Source organism: Vulpes vulpes, chromosome 1, assembly GCF_048418805.1.
Source record: "Vulpes vulpes isolate BD-2025 chromosome 1, VulVul3, whole genome shotgun sequence".
Classification (NCBI taxonomy): Eukaryota; Metazoa; Chordata; class Mammalia; order Carnivora; family Canidae; genus Vulpes; species Vulpes vulpes.
Genome location: NC_132780.1, coordinates 33,921,462 through 33,942,862, shown reverse-complemented (window position 1 = coordinate 33,942,862; position 21,401 = coordinate 33,921,462). Strand labels below are relative to the sequence as shown.

At 36.8% G+C, this 21,401-nt stretch overlaps 1 protein-coding gene across 2 annotated transcripts in view; it reads left to right on the top strand.

Annotated features, from left to right (window-relative positions):
* The window catches only part of PTAR1 (protein prenyltransferase alpha subunit repeat containing 1), a 53,479-nt gene that overhangs the window by 19,121 nt on the left and 12,957 nt on the right, over positions 1 to 21,401 (top strand). For both annotated transcript variants that reach the window (XR_012002315.1, XM_072762352.1), the window contains exons 3-5: positions 1,585 to 1,651; positions 11,076 to 11,180; positions 12,996 to 13,209. Coding sequence is in view for 1 of the 2 variants with exons in the window: in XM_072762352.1 (XP_072618453.1) it covers positions 1,585 to 1,651; positions 11,076 to 11,180; positions 12,996 to 13,209 (386 nt within the window). In the remaining variant the exon portion in view is untranslated. The remainder of the gene's footprint in view (positions 1 to 1,584; positions 1,652 to 11,075; positions 11,181 to 12,995; positions 13,210 to 21,401) is intronic.

Here is a 21,401-nt window from a genome sequence, read left to right as displayed (position 1 = left end):
TGACTGCTTTGGTGATTCCTAAAATATGGTCTATTTTCCAGTTCATTATTTCATTTTGTCTTATATAATTGTTTATATGTTCTCTCCAACTAAAGGGTAGCCCTCTAGAAGGCAAAATCAGGTCTTATTTATCATTATATCAATTCTGTCCTAACGGCCCAGTTTAATATTTGCACATAATCAATATTTGGTATATTGTAGAAATAAATAGTGGTACAGAAAATTATAGTTATTTTTCTTAGTAAATATTAAATTAGTGCCAAAAGCTTCTAAAAGTAAAAAAATGAAGAGGTTAGATTATTCTTTATAGACATATTGTGTTTATGGATACAATGACTTGTAATGAGGAAGACAGAGGTAAAAAAAACTTGTGCTAATCCTATCTCTGCTTTATTGAATGTTATAGTAATGAAATCATAGGCTCACAATAAGTGTTAATTTCTTTTATTAAGATGGTTGAAAATGAAATAATTGATTTTTTTGTTCACTTAGAATATTTTGAAATGACCATAGTGATATATTTATGCATATTCTTATGTTTTAAAAAGTTTATTAAACACTGAGAATGTCCCAGTTATTTATTATAGACAGATATTTTAATTGCTGTGTAATTTGAGTTATTAAAAACAGTCAGATGCTGACTTTGCCACATACTGATTGGGGGCTCAGGGGCAAATTATTTAAACTTTCTAAATGTCAATTTCCTTATCTGTGAAGCAAAACAAGAATATTTTGAACTGTAATCATGAGAACTCAAGGAAATAAGTAAATTAAGGACTTTTAATGATTCCTGTTACACACCAATGCTAAATTACTATTTTTATTATTTTATTTTACTTAGTGTTTACTATGAGCTTGGTAGAGGTTACCTTAATTTCATGCTCCGACATTGATCATCTTAATCCTGAAATTCTCTTTTCAGTTTTAGTAAAATGAAGACAATATGTCTAAATATATTACTATAAACAAACAGGAAACAGCCTAAAGAATGATAAAGGTAAATGATGGTATATTACACTAGGGATTGTTATGCAGCTGTTAAAAATGCATGTCAAATAATATTGAATGAAAAAAGAGAACAAAATGGTGCATTTATCATTGCTATGGCTATGTAAAAATGTGGTTAAGAAAGGATAATCTTTTCAGGAGAATGTGAATGAATTATGTTAAATGATTGTGAGTGGGTTGTTTTCCCCCTTTTGAAGATTTGCACATAGTCAATTGTTGAAATATTTGTGGAGTTAAAAGAATAATGGTTAGAAATTGTATTTCTTTTCCTTGGTCAATATTAAATTTGACCCAGACCATTTAAAGAATGAGTGAATATTCTTTGCACACACATTGTATTGTAAAGTTGTTTCAGTGTCATCTTTTAAGAGCTACATTTATCATAAGGTAGAAAAAGGTCTTGAGGATAATCTTTGTATTTCTGGCAGCTTAGAACAGGATATCTACCATTAAAATGACTATGACATGGTTTATTTATCAGTATATCATCAGATACAGATCTACAGGGCCTTGAAAGAAAGAGAAGACAAGCTTCAAGGGTGGGACTATTTTTAATGTAATTTCTCTTCATTTTAGAACTGATAGATGTCACATGCACCTTGCTGCTTCTAAACCCAGACTTTACCACTGCATGGAACGTAAGGTACGTCATTCTCATCGGCGATAAAATGAAATTGTCCGGGATCCCTGGGTGGCGCAGGGGTTTGGCGCCTGCCTTTGGCCCGGGGCGCGATCCTGGAGACCCGGGATCGAATCCCACGTCGGGCTCCCGGTGCATGGAGCCTGCTTCTCCCTCTGCCTATGTCTCTGCTTCTCTCTCTCTCACTGTGTGCCTATCATAAATAAATAAAATTAAAAAAAATTTAAAAAAAAAAATGAAATTGTCCAAATTTCTGAAGATCTGTAAGTCCCATGAGTTGTTGGCTTTTGAAAAATGAAATATAAACCATGTACCTATGGCATTTTATGTTTATTTTTTCTACCCAATATTTATAATATCTCAGTGAGAATTCTAAGTTACACTTTGCTCCTTTGTGCATGTTTCTGTCTTTCTCCATAAACTTTCCTGTCTGAAATATAAACTATCATTGCAAATTACAGCACATCATTTGCTTTTATTTTCCTTCATTTTTAGGGGAGTATAGGCCAACCAGCATAATTGGTTGGTTTGTAAGGAGTTTGTTTATATACTTTTGGAGTGTAGTGGAAAGTATGTAGGATGAGGATTCAAGGCCATGACCTTTAGGTCTCAGTTTAGTCACTAACATTGTGACCTCTGTGGGCCAATTCCTTGAAGTCTCTGGCACTCAATATTTTGGTAAGGGGCCTCATTTCATTAATATCTTAGTTCCTTAATCCGATTGTTTTAGTTTTAAACACAAAATACTTTATAGAAAGACCAGGTTCATTTTGTTTTCATTGAAATTTTTCCAGTTAAACTATATATATATATATATATATATATATATATATATATATATATATATATAGTTTATATATATATATATATATATATATATTTTTTTTTTTTTTTTAATGGTGGTCTCTTAGACTAACACAAAATTCTCTTAGAGGAAAGCAGGATACAAGTTCTGGATGAGTAAAAGTGAAGTCCTGTTGAACACTGTGAATTCATTTTAAGTTTTCCTAAAGGAGGGAAACAGATTATAGCTCTTTATCTTCAGAGATGACTTAAGCAGTACTTTATTTAATTTTCTGTGTATCTTAAGCAGGGTTACCTTCTGAGTTAGTGTTCCGTGATACCTACCGAATTTTGTATCTACCTACTGACTTTTTAAAAATTAGGTATCTTCTATTTGTTTTTTTAAATTGCCTTTTGAATAATTAATGATCAGATATTTAGCATAAGGAATAAGAAAAGTATAGAATGAGATATAAGGCTTTAACATTTACATAATTTTAGAATTCTGATTTTCTTTTATGGAAAGCACCACCACAGGTAAGGACAAGACTAGTTCATGAGTGGCTGCTGTATTATAGGGACATACTACAGCTCTATCCACAATCTCATTTGATCTACACTGTACTTGACAGCATTTCTCCAGTTATCACATAATTACTGATAGCCATATGCTGAGTTCTAGGCACTGGGGATAGAACTATGAACAAAATGAACGAAACCCTGTCCTTGTGGAATTTTTATTTTAATAGGGAAAGAAAAGAAAGAAAGACATTACTAAATAAAATACACATTAGCTCAAGGGGTGGTTAAATCCTGTGGAGTAAAAGTGGGCCGAGAAAGTAGGGAAGACCAGTAAAAGGGTGGGAAGAATAGTACTACAGTTTTAAATAGGGGGCATATGAGCAAAGACGGGCCTGATTTGGGGATCAATCTGTGGGTTCTGGGGTAAGAGCATTCCAAGCTGGGAAGGCTCTCCATGGTGCTGAAAGTATTTCTCGTGTTCTGGGAGAGCAGGGTCACCAGTGTTGCTGGAGTAGCATGAATGAGGGAGAGGAACGGGCCAGATGGCTTTGTAGATATTTGTACACTGCTGTAGGAACTTGGACTTTGACTTGGGGTGAGATAGAAAGCCATTAAAGCTGAGAAGGGACAATATTTCTTAGGTTTAAAAACTCTAGTTCCTGTGGAAAGCCTACCGTAGGAGTGCAGGGATGGGTTAGAAAGTTAGATAGTGGTTGTGGTATTTAGGTGAGAGGTGCTTGTGACTTGAGGCAGAACTTAGCAGTAGAAAAGGTGAGAAGTATTAAGATTCTCACTGTAGTTTATGAACTATATAAGCTTTGACTATATTTAATAAGCCGATTCTAAAGATAGGTGATGAACTGGATGCAAGGAAGATAAAGAAGAGGGTGAAGGTTGTCTCTGGTTTTTGGCCTGAGCAACTAAAAGGATGAAGTTGCCCTTTACAGAAATATAGTAAGTCCTCTGTCTAGAAGAGGAGCAGATTTCGGTGCAGAGAGCCAGGTAGAAGTCAAGAGTTCAGTTTGGGACGTGGTAGTTTTGTGTGCAGGTAGCTGTATATCTAAAATCTAAAGTTCAGGCAGGAGTTCTAAACCAGATACAAATTTGAGAGTCACTACAAAATGAGTGGTATTTAAGGCCATGAGATTGTTTGAGGAACCAATGTAGCTGTTAGAAAATTTTAAATTACATGCCTGCCCCCAATGGTGATTTATATTTCTGTTGGACAGCATTGTTCTAGAGTTTGCTCCATGAGAAGGAATCGGCAAGGGAAACTTTGAGGATGGTGCTATAAACTTAGAACTGAGAGCTTTCTTAAGGGTAGGGACCATGTCTTTTTGTTTTCCTTTGTTTTCCTAGCATCTAGCACTCCAGTGCCTGGCACATATTCAGTTTGCAGACTGGGCACTGGAAATGATTAAATTCTGTGAAAAAGAAATGAAAGTACTAAAGAAGTGGGAGTATCATTGTTATTCATGTTCTCCAATTCCTCATTATTTCAGAGGACTTGAAAATCCTTCAAGAAAAGATTCTTAGTAGCCTAACACATACATACATAGTCATATGTACATACATATATACACACACGTATAAAATTTATTGTATATTTTATAGGGCGTTTCAGTGTAGGAGAAAGAACCTAGTCTTAAGATATGTGGGTCCTAGTCCTGTTTCATTAATTAACTTCACCTTTAACTTCACAATAATTTTAGTTTCTATATCTGTGAAATAAAAGGTTTGAACTAGATAATTTTTTTAGGATTCCTTTCAAACTTTTTTGATTTTGTGGGGTTTGGTTGTGTTAAGGGAAAATAGCTTCATAAATCTAACTTCAGTGATATTCACAGCAGTTGGTTTTGAAAATTATTCTAGTAAGATGATTAATAAAGTTTTGTGCTCAATGAATAAAATGGAAACCTTGATGTTTAAAAAGATCCGTTTTGGATATACATTCTAGTAAGTTTTAATTTACTTTTTGTACACTGCTGTAGGAACTTGGACTTTGACTTGGGGTGAGATAGAAAGCCATTAAAGCTGAGAAGGGACAATATTTCTTAGGTAAAAGAAAAGTTCTTTAGTAAAACTGATAAACATGAAGAGGTAGAATCAGGAGTACATTTTCTGCAAAAACCACCAGCTTTGGAAATAAACTGGTCTATATTGTCTCTTGCAAATCAAATACTCAACACTTTGTGTTTAATTGTTGGTATTATTTCTTCTGTAGTAACTGGGAAGCATTGAGTGATTTTAGCTGTATTTTTTAAACTGCTAAAAGATAACATCAGTACATTAGTCATTTTATAGGTGCAGTAGTCTTAGGGAAAAAAAAACATGCAAGAATAGGTTTTTGAGCTGATTTCCTGTAGTTACAGTGAAATCCACCTGGTTATAGGAAAAATATGGTACTTTTTTTGCTTTGAAGTTCAGTGAATTATTTCATGAAAGAGCTTGACTTCATAAGAGTTTCCTATTTTCTACCTCAGTTTATGCAAAACCTCTGAGTAACTAAAATAGCTAGCACCAACTTTCAGTGATCATGTCCTTTACTCATAGCCTATTAAAATTGATGACTTTATTTTATGCAGATACGTTTGGTTTTGGCACTTTGAGTTCACGAACCTTGAGTATAAGTTACAAATTCTTCCCCAGCTTCATTTTTCTCATCAGTAAAACTGAGATAATACTAGGTTGTGCCATAAGAAATTGTTGTTTTTATAAAACAAATAGTTCAACCTAAGCATCCAGATCCTAGTGTCTAACACTATTCTGTAATAAAAGGAAATAGGCTTTTAAAGAAATGTCTGATTCTAGGACCAGGGCAAGAAGTCTATAAGATTCATTTGGAACATTGCAAAGAGGCAGAAAGTAAAGAAGTGCTCAAAAAGCAAAATAATGTAAATGTGACATAGGGCTTCTAGTGGCCAAAGCTGGAACACTTCGAGCAATAAAATAACATAATTTTGGGTTACACACTAAAGTGTAAAATGAATATTCATACTAATGTAAAGAATTGAATAAACAAATAATAGACAACAGACAAATCTCCCACATAGAAGGATTCCAAATAATTTATCTAGGCAACCCCCTTTAAGGAGTTGGGAGTCCAGCTCCCTTACTTAAGTATAACTTTCTTCCAAAAACTACAGTGGAGAAAATGAACACAGGCCACCTTAGCCAGGTAATCAAGGTCTGCATCAGCAGTGACAAGTCATGCTGGTATTTTGTGCCGTGGATATGATAAAGATGGCACTTTTCCGTTGTGATCTCTTCCTCCTCAAAACCCTGGTCTAGCCATAAGAAAAACATACAAAATACCTGATTAGTACTCATAAAAACTGGCACGCTATATCTGAGGAGTTTATAAGAGACATAGCCAAATAGAATGTGATATCCTAGATAGGATGCTGGACTAGAGAAAGATGATAAAAACTAAGGAATTCTGAATAAAGTATGGACTTCCAATAGTAATTTACTGGTAATGATTCATCAGTTGTGACAAATGTACCATAGTAATAATTATTAATAAGGGAAAGTGGGTACAGGGTATACAACAAGAGTTCTCAGTACTATCCTTAAAATTTTTTCTGTAAATTTAAAACAATTCTAATATGTAAGTAATCTCTACACCCAATGTGGGGCTTGAACTTACAACATGAGATGAAGAGTCTCGTGCTGTGCCAACTGAGCCTGCCAGGTGCCCCAAAAGTTTATTTAATGGATATGAAGGAGGGCACATGATGTAATTAGCACTGGGTATTATATAAGACTATGAATCACTGAACTCTACCTCTGAAATCAGTAATACATTATATGTTAATTAATCGAATATAAATAAAAAACAATTGAGTATCGACAATTTCTTATATTTCAACATAACACAGGACTGTTGAAGATTACATTAGATAATATAGGTAAATCCCTTAACACAGTGCCTGATATGGGCGAAGAATTCAGTAAATTGTAATTTTTATGAGGATGACTTATTATTATTGTACCTTCAGACAGAATAACTAAAGATTAAGGGGGGAAAAGGTGGCATTTGTTTTTTTAGTCATACTCTGCCAAGTGCTGAGCAAGTGAGTGGAGATTTAGCTTTGGACAAGACACACATAGCCCCTGGTTTCCTACAAATTTTAAATCAAGTGACAGCAGAGAGAAACCATAATTAATAGCTTGCGATAGAAGACAGAAAAACTTTTTAAAAAGATAAATTTGTAGAACTAGAAAAGCCCTCGTGTACTATCATTTCATGACAAAGTTGCACAAATGGCACAGCCCTGCTCCCTACACCCCTGCTCTTTATAACATAACACTCAGGGCCTTTTCCTTTCCTGCATGCTCTTCATACTCTTCCCCCACATGTATTTGACCACCTCTTTATTCATCTGTCCTGTTGCAGTGGATCATCTAAGGTTTTCAGTAAGGATGAATCTCAAAGCCCAGCTTAGTCAATGTGCCTGAAAATACAACACCTCAAATTTAAGGGTAGTGCTCCATTTCCTCAATAAAAAAAGTCCAAAAATAACCTTTTTAGGCTAATATCAGTATGTAAACTTAAAGGTATATGTATATGCATGGAATAAGCAAATTTCTTAATGTGATATTTTAAAATTTTAGTTATATACCTTTAAAATAATATGTTATGTGAAGTATTTGAACTTATGAATTCATCATTTTCCTCTCACATCTCATCAGTTTAGTTCAGATATCTCACATGGCTTATTGACATCAGTGACTTTGTCGTCACGAGATATCTTTTTCAACTTATTTAGCCATTTTACAGAGCACATCATGCTTGCATATATCTCTCTTGTTTGCGATACATACAGCACTTTTTGAACCCATGTGTGACTGAAATTTTTCTCAAGGTGGATCCCTCCTTGAATGCATTCAAGCAGTTGATTTTCTTTCATTATATGTCTTTGTTAAGTAATAGCTATAACTTAATCACTTACTCCTTTTTCAAGTGACCTTTAAAAATTTTGTATATGATAATATTTAACATCTACAGGGTTCAGCCCTGTCCCCAGGAAATTTACTATATTGATATTTAGGTTTTTCTTCCTTTTTTATGATTCAGTTGATCTTTTCAAGCATCCATATATACCATTGGTTGGGGTTATTGCAGGCTAAGGTATCTTCCCAAATATGTTATGCAAAGTAAATTAAGAGAGGTCCCTTAGGGGCATCTGGGTGGCTCTGGGTTGAGCATCTGACTCTTGATTTCGGCTCAGGTCCTGATCTCAGGATTGTGAGATCAAGGCCTTGTGTCAGTCTCTGCACTCAGTGTGTGTCTGATTGAGATTTTTTTCTCTCCCACTGCACCTCCCCCTCTGCTTGCTCTCTCTTTTTCTCTCTTTCTCTCTCAAAACGAATAAACAAAATCTTTTAAGAAAAAGAAAAAAGAGCTCAGGGGCATCTGCGTGGCTCAGTTGGTTAAGCAATCTGGCTTTGGCTCAGGTCATGATCTCAGGGTTCTGAGATTGAGCCCCGCATCAGGCTCCCTGCTCAATGGACAACCTGTTTCTCCCTCTCTATTACTTGTACTCTCTCAAGTATACTCTCTCTCTCCCTCAAATAAATAAATAAAATCTTAAAAATAAAAGAACCCTAATTTAAGAAACTTTTTGAAGATTCACATATAAAGTGACTCCTCTTTTCTGAAGAAAATTTTGACACTATTTCCTCATAGGTATATCTGGGTGTATATAGGTAGGCAGTTGTAAATAAGGAGAGGTTTTAAACTTAGTAAATGGAAATTAGGCTTGTTAGAGTAAATTATGGAGACGCCTGGGTGGCTCAGCAGTTGAGCCACCTGCCTTTGGCTCAGGGCATGATCCCGGGTTCAAGTCCCACATCATGCTCCCTGCGAGGAACCTGCTTCTCCCTCTGCCTATATCTCTGCCTCTCTCTGTGTGTCTCTCATGAATAAATAAATAAAATCTTTTTTAGAAAAATGGAGTAAATTCTGTACCATAGTGGTTTTTAAGCTTTGGTGTATATCACCTGGTACACTTGTTCAAATACATTGCTTTGTCACTAGTTTTTGATTCAGCAGGTCTGGGATGAGGCCTGAGAATCTGTATTTCTTTTAAGTTCCAGATGAATATGATGTCGTAGATAAGGACCTTACTTTGAGAAACACTTCATTACAAAGAAGTTAAAATTACATAGAATAATATTTTGCCTCCTTTTATAGTATATGTATCTTGACTTACCGTATAAAGAAACATTTCTGATTTGAGAAGAAAAAGGATGCAGGACTGCAAAAGTAATTGGCTGTTGCATTAAATATTCTTTCAATGACACACAGACTTCCTGTACATTAAAAGAAAAATAGTCTCAATAAACCCATTTGTTAAAGTATCCATAAACCTTCTCAGTATCACTTCATATTATATTCTGGAGTGAAATGCCTGACCTAAAAATGATTATAAAATACAAATATTTGTCATCACTGTTTAATATTTTCATTTAAAAGGAAGTTATTTTTCTTATCAAATAAAACTTTAGAAATAGCACATTACTGTTAGAAAGAAAATATATTGTGGTAATTAGGAACTAAATTCATCTGAATAGGTGAGGTATATGATTCGGGCTCTGGTCTTCTTAGAATTAAAGTTCTAAATAATAAATAATAAATGAAGTATCAAACCCTACCACAGGAAGGACTTTTTAAGAATAATAAGTTTTAGTAAATGAACTAATTTTATTATAATAGACACATTTAAAATTGAGAATATGAGTAATATCAGAGTTTATTATCAAAAACATATCTGAGAAATTAAATCAAAACCTAAATTGTATTTACTTGAGAAATAGGTGGAGAGCTCTTTCATGACATGCTTCGTAATTGCATGGGAGCTTTGAACGCTTTTATTTTTTATTTTTTAAAGATTTACTTATTTATTTATCATAGAGAGAGAGGCAGAGACACAGGAGGAGGGAGAAGCAGGCTCCATGCCAGGAGCCCGACGTGGGACTTGATCCCCGGACTCCAGGGTCGTGCCCCGGGCCAAAGGCAGGCGCTAAACCGCTGGGCCACCCAGGGATCCCCACTTTGAACGCTTTTAAAACAACACCAAAAACCTCACATGGCTCTAATTTCTACATGAATTTCAAAAAGGAATGGTCTAGTATATCAAGGGCCATGCAGATAGTTTACCTGTTAACATCTTTTGGGAACTTATCCTTAGTAGTAGTGAAATGAAAGGTGTCTTAAGCACAAGGCTCTGTTTCAGAAAAGCAAAAACTTGGAAGCAACCTAGATGTCTAACCAAAGAGAAAAAGGTCATTAAATCCTAGCACAGACACTCAGTGAAAACTATTTGACCATTTTAAATGTTCGCTTTAAAGATGATATAGAACCATGTAATTCTTAAGCTATAAAGCAGAATATAAAATTATATGTTGAAATGTATATGCATATAAGGAAAGACTGGATTGGGACTCCTGGGTGGCTCAGCAGTTGAGCGTCCAGCTTTGGCTCAGGGCGTGATCCCAGAGTCCCAGGATCGAGTCCCACATTGGGTTTCCTGGGTAGAGCCTGCTTCTCTCTCTGCCTATGTCTCTAACTCTCTCTCTCTCTCTTTCTCTCTGTCTTTCATGAATAAATAAAATCTTTTTTTTTTTTTTTTAAAGAATGGAGGGAAAATTAGAAAATAAAAATAGTAATTTTGTTAGGGTAGTGATTGAATAAATAATTTTTTCCTTACATCTTAACCATACTATGTATGTTGTTCTGTGTGTATTTTTTGGTAATGAGCCATCTCGAGTCCAGTTTAGGAAGCTAGAGCTATTCTTGACTAGTATTGCATCTGCCCTACAGATACTGTGTCAGGCCTTGTACATTTTGGAAATAAGACAAGCCAGAAAACCTCTTTGCCCTCTCTCAAATAGGTAACTAAAGTTCCACGGATGATTTAAGAGCTTTTGTTTCTGATTATTAATCCTGTTTCGAGATTACAAGAATATATTCTTCGTTACCATGTGTGATATTTATGAAAGTTTCATGTTTTCTTATTTTTTTCCTTGGAAATTCACTTCCCAATGAGGTTATGTTAATAGCCATGCAGTATGTTTGGATGGAAAGGTAATGATTCTTTTCATTTTTCTTTTACAGAAAAGAGCTGATCCTCTCTGGCACTTTAAATCCAATTAAGGACTTATATCTGGGAAAACTGGCCTTAACTAAATTTCCAAAGAGTCCAGAAACGTGGATTCACAGGTGTGGTTAATTTACACTATAGGATTCTTAGGATTCAGAATGGCTGGAAAAACAACAAACAGGGTCACATATTGGTTCAGAGTATGAATTATAAAGTCAAGGTACCTACGTTTAACTCCAGATGCCATCATTTGCTCCCTATGTGAGCTTCAGAAATTATTTAAGCCCTTTAAGCCTCAGTTTTCTCATTTGTAAAATGGAAATAATAAATACACCTATTGCAGAGTTAATGGTCAGCTTTACATGAAATAATGTATGTTAACACTAACAGTGCCTGGCACATACTACTCAGTAAATTTTAGCTATTATTTATTATGAACTATCTGAGCAGTCATAGAAATGGCATTTAGATAGTCAGCTATAAATGAGCAACTCAGGGTTTTATAATTCATTTGGGTGTGTTTCTGGTACAGATGATCATGGTGATGGTTGTGGTTATTAAAATTAACAAAATAAGATAAGGGCAGCTGAGGTGAATGGTGTATAGGCTGCACTGAAGTTGCTAAGACTGTAAATGCAGAGACTATTTTTAGGTTAAAGGCCTGAGTCCCAAAATGCACATGAAAGTTCTCTTCACCATCCTGGTGCTCTGGGGTGTCTTCCTCTTGGACTCCATGGGACTACTCAGTTTTGACTAAAATGAAATGGTGTGGACTGGTTTCTTGGGGTCGGGGAAATTCTCTAAAGTCTGTTTGAGTTTACTAAACCACTTAAAACTTTTCTTAAATCCTGAGCATTTTCAGGATCTTCAACAGTTCAAGGTATCTTCGCTGTAATCTTGCCTTTGGCTAGTATTGCAAATCAGCTCCTTCCACACTGGTTGTTTTCTCTTAGTAGGAATTGGGGTGGCACTTCAGAGAGGCCTGTGGATGTGTGTGTGGAGATTTGGAAAGGAGTGGTGGTGGGGGGGATAGTATTGAATATGCATTCACCAATTTATAGCCTTGTCAAATATTTTACAAAGCAAGCTTTTGTTGTTAATGAAAAAAACTTCTATTTGAAAATGACAAAATGAATTTTCTTACTCAATTTCTAGTAACCTTAGGGTTGGAAATTTTTAGTCTAAAAGAATGCTTCTTATGAGAAAATATTTGTAAAAACTAGAGACATTAGTGGTTAGAGATGCTTTTTTAGTGCTCTTCATTTAAATGTCTGCTAATGAAAATCTTAAGTAGACAAGGGGAAAATCTGTGGATAAGTATATTTTAAAACCTCCTTGATGGTTTAACTAATGATATTGTATTTGTGTCCTTCCAGATTCTATGCTATAACATAGAAATTCAGCTTAATGAAAACAGTCATAATGCAGCTTCTTGTCTGCAAACAAATACACAGAGGGTGAGGCCTGCACATGTAATTGAAGATGTGAGAACCATGATTCCTCTTCTGGGACCAGGCATTAATTAATATACCCTCCACTACCACCACCACAACCTCCCCTACACACACACACACAGACACACACACACACACACACACAGACACACACCTTGTCTTTGTATTTTCTGACCAAATGGAGTTTTTGAGTTGTCATATTGGAACTGAGGCATTCTCTTTCTGACACATTTTAATGTTTTAGAAAAGTTTCTCTTTCCTCTTTGTGCTTTCTTCCCCCTCCTCCCCATCCATGGTGCTGAAGTTAATTACATCCTTAAGAACAAAACAGCAGAATAATCCTATTCCCCCTAAAATTGGGCCCATGGACCGGGATTATTTTGCATTGTATGAATGGAGATTAAGACCAAAGAAAACTAATTGTTTTCCTCTCTGCTTTATGTTCTTTCCTCTTTCTCATTCCCACGGGTACCTTAACAGGCGATGGGTGCTACAGCAGCTAATTCAGGAAACCTCTTTGCCTTCCTTTATGATGAAAGGAAACTTGGGGACGATTCCTGCAGAAAGGACACAGAGACTAATACGAGAAGAGCTGGAGGTCTGTGGTGAAGCGGCAGGGAGATACCCAAGCAACTATAATGCCTGGTCCCATCGCATCTGGGTCCTACAGCACCTGGCCAAGCTAGATGTCAAGGTAAGGCCACTTTTTATCTCCCTAGGCACACTCCCTGTCTGCCCTTTCAGTCTTCTGGTAGGAGCTCTTCCTCAGAGGAGCTTTTAAGGAGGAAAGCAGAAGAATTAATGGCCTAGCAGCTGATACCTCCAAGGAAACCCTGGCAATTAAAAGAAAGTGTGCATTCCCCACCAGCACAGTTTCCAGCACTGTTGAGGTTAGGACATTGGTAGAGAACAAAAGCAAGTTTAAGCAGTAAGAAGACTGAGCATAATTCATTTTGCCCTGAAAAGGAAGGGATTATTAGGTCTTATACAATTGGAGATGTTCTTTCTTGGTGGTCTCTTATATGACCTAATGTACTGAATCAGCTGGCTGCCTTCTCACCCTCTCCTCTCCTGGGGAAGGAAGAGAAGAGCTCATCTGGTGTTCCCAAACCTCCCTGCATCTGTAAATTACCCTAGGATTTCTGAGTCCCACTCCAGGCCTGCTAAATCCAGGAGAGGGTAGGATTCAAGATCAGTACTTCTCATGGGGCTCAGAGGGTTATCTGGATGCAGAGCCATGTAGGAGGCTGTTATAGCCTAGTCCCTTTATTTTATTTTTTAATTTTTAAAATATATTTATGATAGTCACACAGAGAGAGAGAGAGAGGTAGAGACACAGGCAGAGGGAGAAGCAGGCTCCATGCACCGGGAGCCCGACGTGGGATTCGATCCCGGGTCTCCAGGATCGCGCCCTGGGCCAAAGGCAGGCGCCAAACTGCTGCGCCACCCAGGGATCCCCGCCTAGTCCCTTTAGTTCAGAAATATAGAGACTGAAGTTTCCAGAGAATTTTAATGGCTTAGACTTAGCCACGTTTGCATCACTTATTATGCATCAGTATGAGAACCAGGTATCCTTTTGCTCCTTCTTATACTATAGCTCCTCTGTGTTTTTCTTCACTCCTTATGTTTTGGTGCTAGTAGGAATGTATGGTATCCCTCTGAAAGCCACTCCAGCTTCAGACAAATTAAAGGGGCCAAAATACCTCAAGTGGTACTTTCAGATTAATTAGTAGGGAAGCATTTTCTTAGTTTTGCTCCCCAGCCCCTTCCAGGCCCCTTTCTAGGCTCTCTCCCGTCCTCTGTGTCCTAGCCAGAGATTCCTCCAGGATAAATAGGAGTTTTCATTTCTAGGGAATTTGAAGCCAATTGTCCTGGAAAAGTAGCCTTCCTTTCCAGTTTACATTAGCTTTGTGTTTCAGGAGGGGAGGCCCCTGGAAAGAGCAAAGACAATCCTACTGACCTGGCTTCAGAGTTTGGCCCTACTAGCTTTATGTGGAAAGAAAGGTTTTAAATGTTTTATCTGGGAACTACCAGTTCTGCCTGCCGCAGTGGATTCTCATGCGAATGATTTGAGCTTATGTATGTGAAGTCCTGGGCACCTAATAGAGGCTCACTGAATTTTCATTCCTTTCTCTGTTCTTCCTAGATAGGAGATTTAGGTGAAACTGGCTCCTAGTTTGCTAGATCAACTGAGAATAATTTATTCATGAAAAAGTACCAAAACTCTTTGATTCCCAGACTCTGCCCTATATTCTGGGTGTGGCACAATGATAAAAAGATCGCTCTCAACAAATTGAAAATCTAGTTCAGGAAACAGATTACTAACACTTTCAAAGCAGCTTGTTGCTTGCAGGAGCTGAGGGAAGCACACAGAAATGGCTTCTCATCGAGGCTGGACTCAATGGAAGGCTTTGAGGAAGTTTGTTAGATTGTCTGGAGTCCAGAAGAACAAGTACAAGTCATCTGGTGGGATGTGGGAGATAGGGAGTCCCTGTGGAGTTTGGTCATCTCGGCTCCACAACTTGATAGTGTGTAGGGGATAGGGAAGGGCATGAGGAGCGTTGAGGACAAAGAGAAAGGCAGAGTCCAGGTGGTCTGAGAGGTCTTCAGAAACTTGTAGCTTTGATGTGGACTTTTAAAAGTGGCATTCCCATAAAATCAGGAACATAGGGCCATGGTGAAATTCTTAGTTTCTTGAGACTATTCAATGTTGAAGATGACAATTCATTAGTGGTGTGTTGACTCAGCTGCATGGGTCTACTCCTAGGCTTACATAGTGATGTTGTTCACCTGCTATGCTCTGCCCTTGGTTGAACGCCATGCACTTCCTGTCCCCACTGCTATTGCAGCTCTCTCAGTGAAGAGTACTGAAATTGCAAAATCCCCTTTCTGTTCTTAGAAGCCCCTGGGCCCAGTTAGGAGATTGTGCCCTACTACGCTGTGTCTATTAGAGAAAGTAATCACAGAAGTACCACTGGTCTAAAGCAGAGGGAGAGGGACAAGCAGACTCCCCACTAAGCAGGGAGCCTGACCTGGGGCTCGATCCCAGGACCCCAAGATCATGACCTGAGCCAAAGGCAGACACTCAACTCGCTGAGCCACCCAGGTGCCCCCAAAATTATTTTTTTAAAGTCCTGGTATCCAGCATTGATAAGGGAATGAAAACCAGCATTGTAGAAATCGGTGTAATCTTACTGAAGGGCAACATGGCAGCACTTCTCAGGCTTCACCCAGAAAAGGTGTGTTTGTTGTAATCTAGCTGTACTGCCTATAGGGATTCATCCTAAAGAAAAGCCAGGGGATATACAGTACAATGGTGTAGTAATTGAAGGCTCCATTCACTGGTCAGACATACCTAATGTGAATTCTGACTGTACCACCAATTTGGTTTGTGGCCTTGGAGAAGTTTCTTAGTCTCACTAACCTTCAGTTTCCTCATGTGTAAAATGGGGATGGTGATAATTCTTACCTCGGTGAGTGATATGAATTAAATGGGAAAATCCACGTAACGTGGCTATCATAAAGTGGCTATCTCAAGTGCTCATACTAAGTATTCAATAAACACAGCTATTAAACATAAAAGTTTGATACGTAAAAATACTGTTTACAATAGTGGAAAACTAGAAACCCTCTACCCCCCTCCCCATAATAACAGATGAGTTACATTGCAGTTCATCATGAATTTGAGTATTTTGTTGCTACTAAAAATTATATTTTGGAAGATAATTTAAAGAAAAATGTTCACTATAGGATAATGATCTATAAAACTAACTGTGATATGGTCCTAATATAATTTTTAAATATATTATTAGCTCTAAATGAGATTTTAAAGTTTTTGGAACAGTGCTTGGCATATTTTAACTACTCAACATATATATAAACACACAGTGCTGTTACTAGTATTTTCCATAATGAGGATGTATGCGTTTTCTAGTCAGAAAACAAAACAAAACAAAACTGTGAACAGTGCTAAAGGATGGAATTAATGAATTTTCATTTTTTGTTTTGTTTTCTCTGATGATTGTGTGTTTTAAGTAGACATTTAAGTAAATTTTAAAGTAGTCTCATTTGAGAGGGTTGAGGTGAGGATAGATTCACAGTTGAACAGAGTTTATTACTACTAGCCAATTAAAAGTTGATATGGCATGTCACCTGAGAAAGCACATAGGGTCATTTTTGCAAAAAAAAAAAAAAAAAAAAGACATACAGATGACCAATAAAGACATGAAAAGATGTTCAACTTCAGGGAAATGCAAATCAGTGAGATAGCATTTCATACCAAGTAGGATGGCTGAAATGAAAAACAAGTTAAAAGTGCTGACAAGGATGTAGTGAAATTGGAGCGCTTATACGTGGCTGGTAGAAATGTGAAAGTGGGCAGGCACTGTGGAAAACAGTTTGACATTTACTCAAAAAATTAAACGTAGAATTACCACATATGACCCTACAGTTCCACACTTAGGCACATATATAAACCTCCAAAGAATGGAAAACTTGTTACAGCAAGTTTTTTTTTTTTTTTTTTTGTACATTTTTTATTGGAGTTCAATTTGCCAACATATAGCATAACACCCAGGGCTCATCCCATCAAGTGCCCCCCTCAGTGCCCGTCACCCAGTCACCCCAACCCCCTGCCCACCTCCCATTCCGCCACCCCTTGTTCCTTTCCCAGAGTTAGGTGTCTCTCATGTTCCATCACCCTCACTGATATTTTCCACTCATTTTCTCTCCTTTCCCCTTTAATCTCTCACTATTTTTTATATTCCCCGAATGAATGAAACCATATAATGTTTGTCTTTCTCCGATTAAACGCAGCATAATACCCTCCAGTTCCATCCACGTCGAAGCAAATGGTGGGTATTTGTCATTTCCAATGGCTGAGCAATATTCCATTGTATACATATACCACATCTTCTTTATCCATTCATCTTTTGATGGACACCGAGGCTCCTTCCACAGTTTGGCTGTTGTGGACATTGCTGCTGTAAACATTGGGATGCAGGTGTCTTGGTTTTTCACTGCATCTGTATCTCTGGGGTAAATTTCCAGTAGTGCAATTGCTGGTTTGTAGGCCAGTTCTATTTTTAACTCTTTGAGGAACCTCCACACAGTTTTCCAGAGTGGCTGTACAGTTCACATTCCCACCAACAGTGCAAGAGGGTACCCCTTTCTCCACATCCTCTCCAATATTTGTTGTTTCCTGTCTTGTTAATTTTCACCATTGTCACAGGTGTGAGGTGGTATCTCATTGTGGTTTTGATTTGTATTTCCCTGATGGCAAGTGATGCAGAGCATTTTCTCATATGCTTGTTGGCAATGTCTATGTCGTCTTTGATGAAATTTCTGCTCATGTCTTTTGCCCATTTCATGATTGGATTGTTTGTTTCTTTGCTATTGAGTTTAAGAAGTTCTTTATAGATCTTGGATACTAGCCCTTTATCTGATAGGTCATTTGCAAATATCTTCTCCCATTCTATATTTGTCTTTTAGTTTTGTTTTTTATCTTGATGAAGTCCCAATAGTTCATTTTTGCTTTTGTTTCCCTTGCCTTCATAGATGTATCTTACAAGAAGTTGCTGTGGCCAAGTTTAAAAAGGGTGTTGCCTGTGTTCTCCTCTAGGATTTTGATGGATTCTTGTCTCACATTTAGATCTTTCATCCATTTTGAGTTTATCTTTGTGCCTGGTATAAGAGAATGGTCTAGTTTCATTCTTTTTTGCATGTGGCAGAATTTTTCCAGCACCATTTATTGAAGAGACTATCCTTTTTCCAGTGGATGGTCTTTCCTGCTTTGTTGAATATTAGTTGCCCATAGAGTTGAGGGCCCATTTCTGGGTTCTCTATTCTGTTCCATTGATCTATGTGTCTGTTTTTGTGCCACTACCACCACACTGTCTTGATGATCACAGCTTTGTAGTACAACCTGAAATCCGGCATTGTGATGCCCCCGGCTCTGGTTTTCTTTTTCAATATTCCCCTGGCTATTCAGGGTCTTTTCTGATTCCACACAAATCTTTTTTTTTTTTTTCTTTTATTCCACACAAATCTTAAGATGATTTGTTCCAACTCTCTGAAGAAAGTCCATGGTATTTTGATAGGGATTGCACTGAATGTGTAAATTGCCCTGGGTAGCATTGACATTTTCACAATATTAATTCTTTGAATCCATGAGCATAGAATATTTTTCCATCTCTTTGTGTCTTTCTTAATTTCTTTCAGAAGTGTTCTATAGTTTTTAGGGTATAGATCCTTTACCTCTTTGGTTAAGTTTATTCCTCAGTATCTTATGCTTTTGGGTGCAATTGTAAATGGGATCAACTCCTTAATTTTTCTTTCTTTAGTTTCATTGTTAGTGTATAGAAATGCCACTGATTTTGGGGCATTGATTTTGTATCCTGCCACACTGCTGAATTGCTGTATGAGTTCTAGCAATCTTGGGGTGGAGACTTTTGGGTTTTCTATGTACAGTATCATGTCATCTGCAAAGAGGGAGAGTTTGACTTCTTCTTTGCCAATTTGAATGCCTTTTATTTCTTTTTGTTGCCTGATTGCTGAGCCTAGGACTTCTAGTACAATGTTGAGAGATGGTGAGACTGGACCTCCTTGTCGTGTTCCTGATCTTAGGGGAAAGGCTCCCAGTGTTTCCCCATCGAGAATGATATTTGCTGTGGCCTTTTCGTAGATGGTTTTTAAGATGCTGAGAATGTTCCCTCTATCCCTACACTCTGAAGAGGTTTGATCAGGAATGGATGCTGTATTTTGTCAAATGCTTTCTCTGCATCTATTGAGAGGATCATATGGTTCTTATTTTTTCTCTTGTTGATATGATCTGTCATGTTGATTGCTTCATGAGTGATGAACCAGCCTTGCATCCCAGGGATAAATCCCACTTGGTCATGCTGAATAATCTTCTTAATGTACTGTACATTAAGTACTTAATGTACTTAATGTGGATCCTATTGGCTAGTATCTTGTTGAGAATTTTTGCATCTGTGTTCATCAGGGAGCTTGGTGTATAATTCTCCTTTTTGGTGGGGTCTTTGTCTGGTTTTGGAATTAAGGTGATGCTGACCTCATAGAACGAGTTTGGAAGTATTCCATCCCTTTCTATCTTTTCGAACAGCTTTAGTAGAATAGGTATTGTTTCATCTTTAAATGTTTGATAGAATTTGTCTGGGAAGCCATCTGGCCCTGGACTTTTGTGTCTTGGGAGGTTTTTGATGACTGCTTCATTTCCTCCCTGGTTATTGGCTACAGCAATGTTTACAGCAATATATTTTATAATAGCCAAAAAAAAAAAAAAAGCCTCAGACATCCAATATCCCAAGAGTAGATAAATACAATGTGGTATATCCATACAATGGAATACTATTTGGCCATAAAAGAGGAATGAACGGGGAAATCCCTGAGTGGCTCAGTGGTTCAGCGCCTGCCTTTGGCCCAAGGCGTGATCCTGGGGTTCCAGGATCGAGTCCCATGTCGGGCTCCCGTCATGGAGCCTGCTTCTCCTTCTGCCTCTCTTTCTCTGTCTCTGTCTCTGTCTCTCTCTCTCTGTCATGAATAAATAAATAAAATCTTTAAAAAATAAAAGGAATGAAGTCCTGATACAAGGATGAACCTTGAAAACATACTGATGGAAAGAAGTCCACATATCCTATAATTCCATTTATATGACATTCAGAATAGGCAGAATGGATTAGTGTGTGCCAGAGGCTGGCAGGGATGGAGATTTAGGGGACTCCTAGTAGGAATAAGAGTTGTTTCATCTGAAATTAGACAGCAGTGATGGCTACATAAGTCTGTGAATATACTAAAAACCACCAGTTTATTTTTCAACTTCAAAATTAACCAATTTCTAAAGAATATTAGAATAAATTTTAAGAGTAGCTAATAGATTGTTGGAAAAAATTAAAATGAGGAATATTATATGCCAGTATATATCTAAATGTTTATAAAGACAGTCATCTGTGGCACTGGCTCAAAAATAAAAATAGTAATGGAAAATCTGAAGCCCAGAAGCAAATCCGCAATACATAATGTGTACAGATTTCATTGATGATAAATACGGCATTTCCCATAATTGGAGAAAGGATTCTTTGTTCAATTTGTGATGCTGATAAGATTGAGTAACCTTTTAGAAAATAATTGTTAGGTTTTAATCTTCTATATCAAACTGAACTCTAAATGGAATAAAAACATACCTGAAGAGAAAAACGGAATTTAAAAATTAATTGTAGTAATATATTGAGAAAAATATTTGCAACATAGGGGCTTAATATCTTTATAAAGATCTCTTACAGATCCATAAGAGAAATTAATGACTATCACAAATAGTAAATTAGGCAGTTACAAAAGAAGAGCACTAGGCAAAATAGGCATTTGTATAAGAAGAAACAGGAAAAATAAGAGAATAAGAAAAGTTATTTAGCTTTAATGATAAAAGAAATGCAAATTACAATGACATGATTTTCCATTTATTAAATTAGTGAAGATTAAGGTACTAAGGAATTTAGGAAATGTTGAACATGTAGGAATAGGAATATAAATTATACAGCCCTTCTGAAGGGCTCTTTGACAATATGCATCAAGAACTTTACAAAATATTTTTCAGCATTCCAGTTAATAAACTTTTAGAAATTTTTCCTAAATAAATAAGCTGTGCACATTGACTTTACATATGTGCATTCATGAGTGTTACTTATACAAAAGTAGAAACCAAATGAATGGTTAAATAGTGATAATCTTTGGGATGAAATATACAAAAGTTTAAAGTTATAGAGTAATATTAATGATATGGGTACGTGCACATAATTTAAGTGAATAAAATGAGTATAAAAGAGTATCCCAAATTTGTGCTACAAGTAAACTGCACACGTGCATGCATAG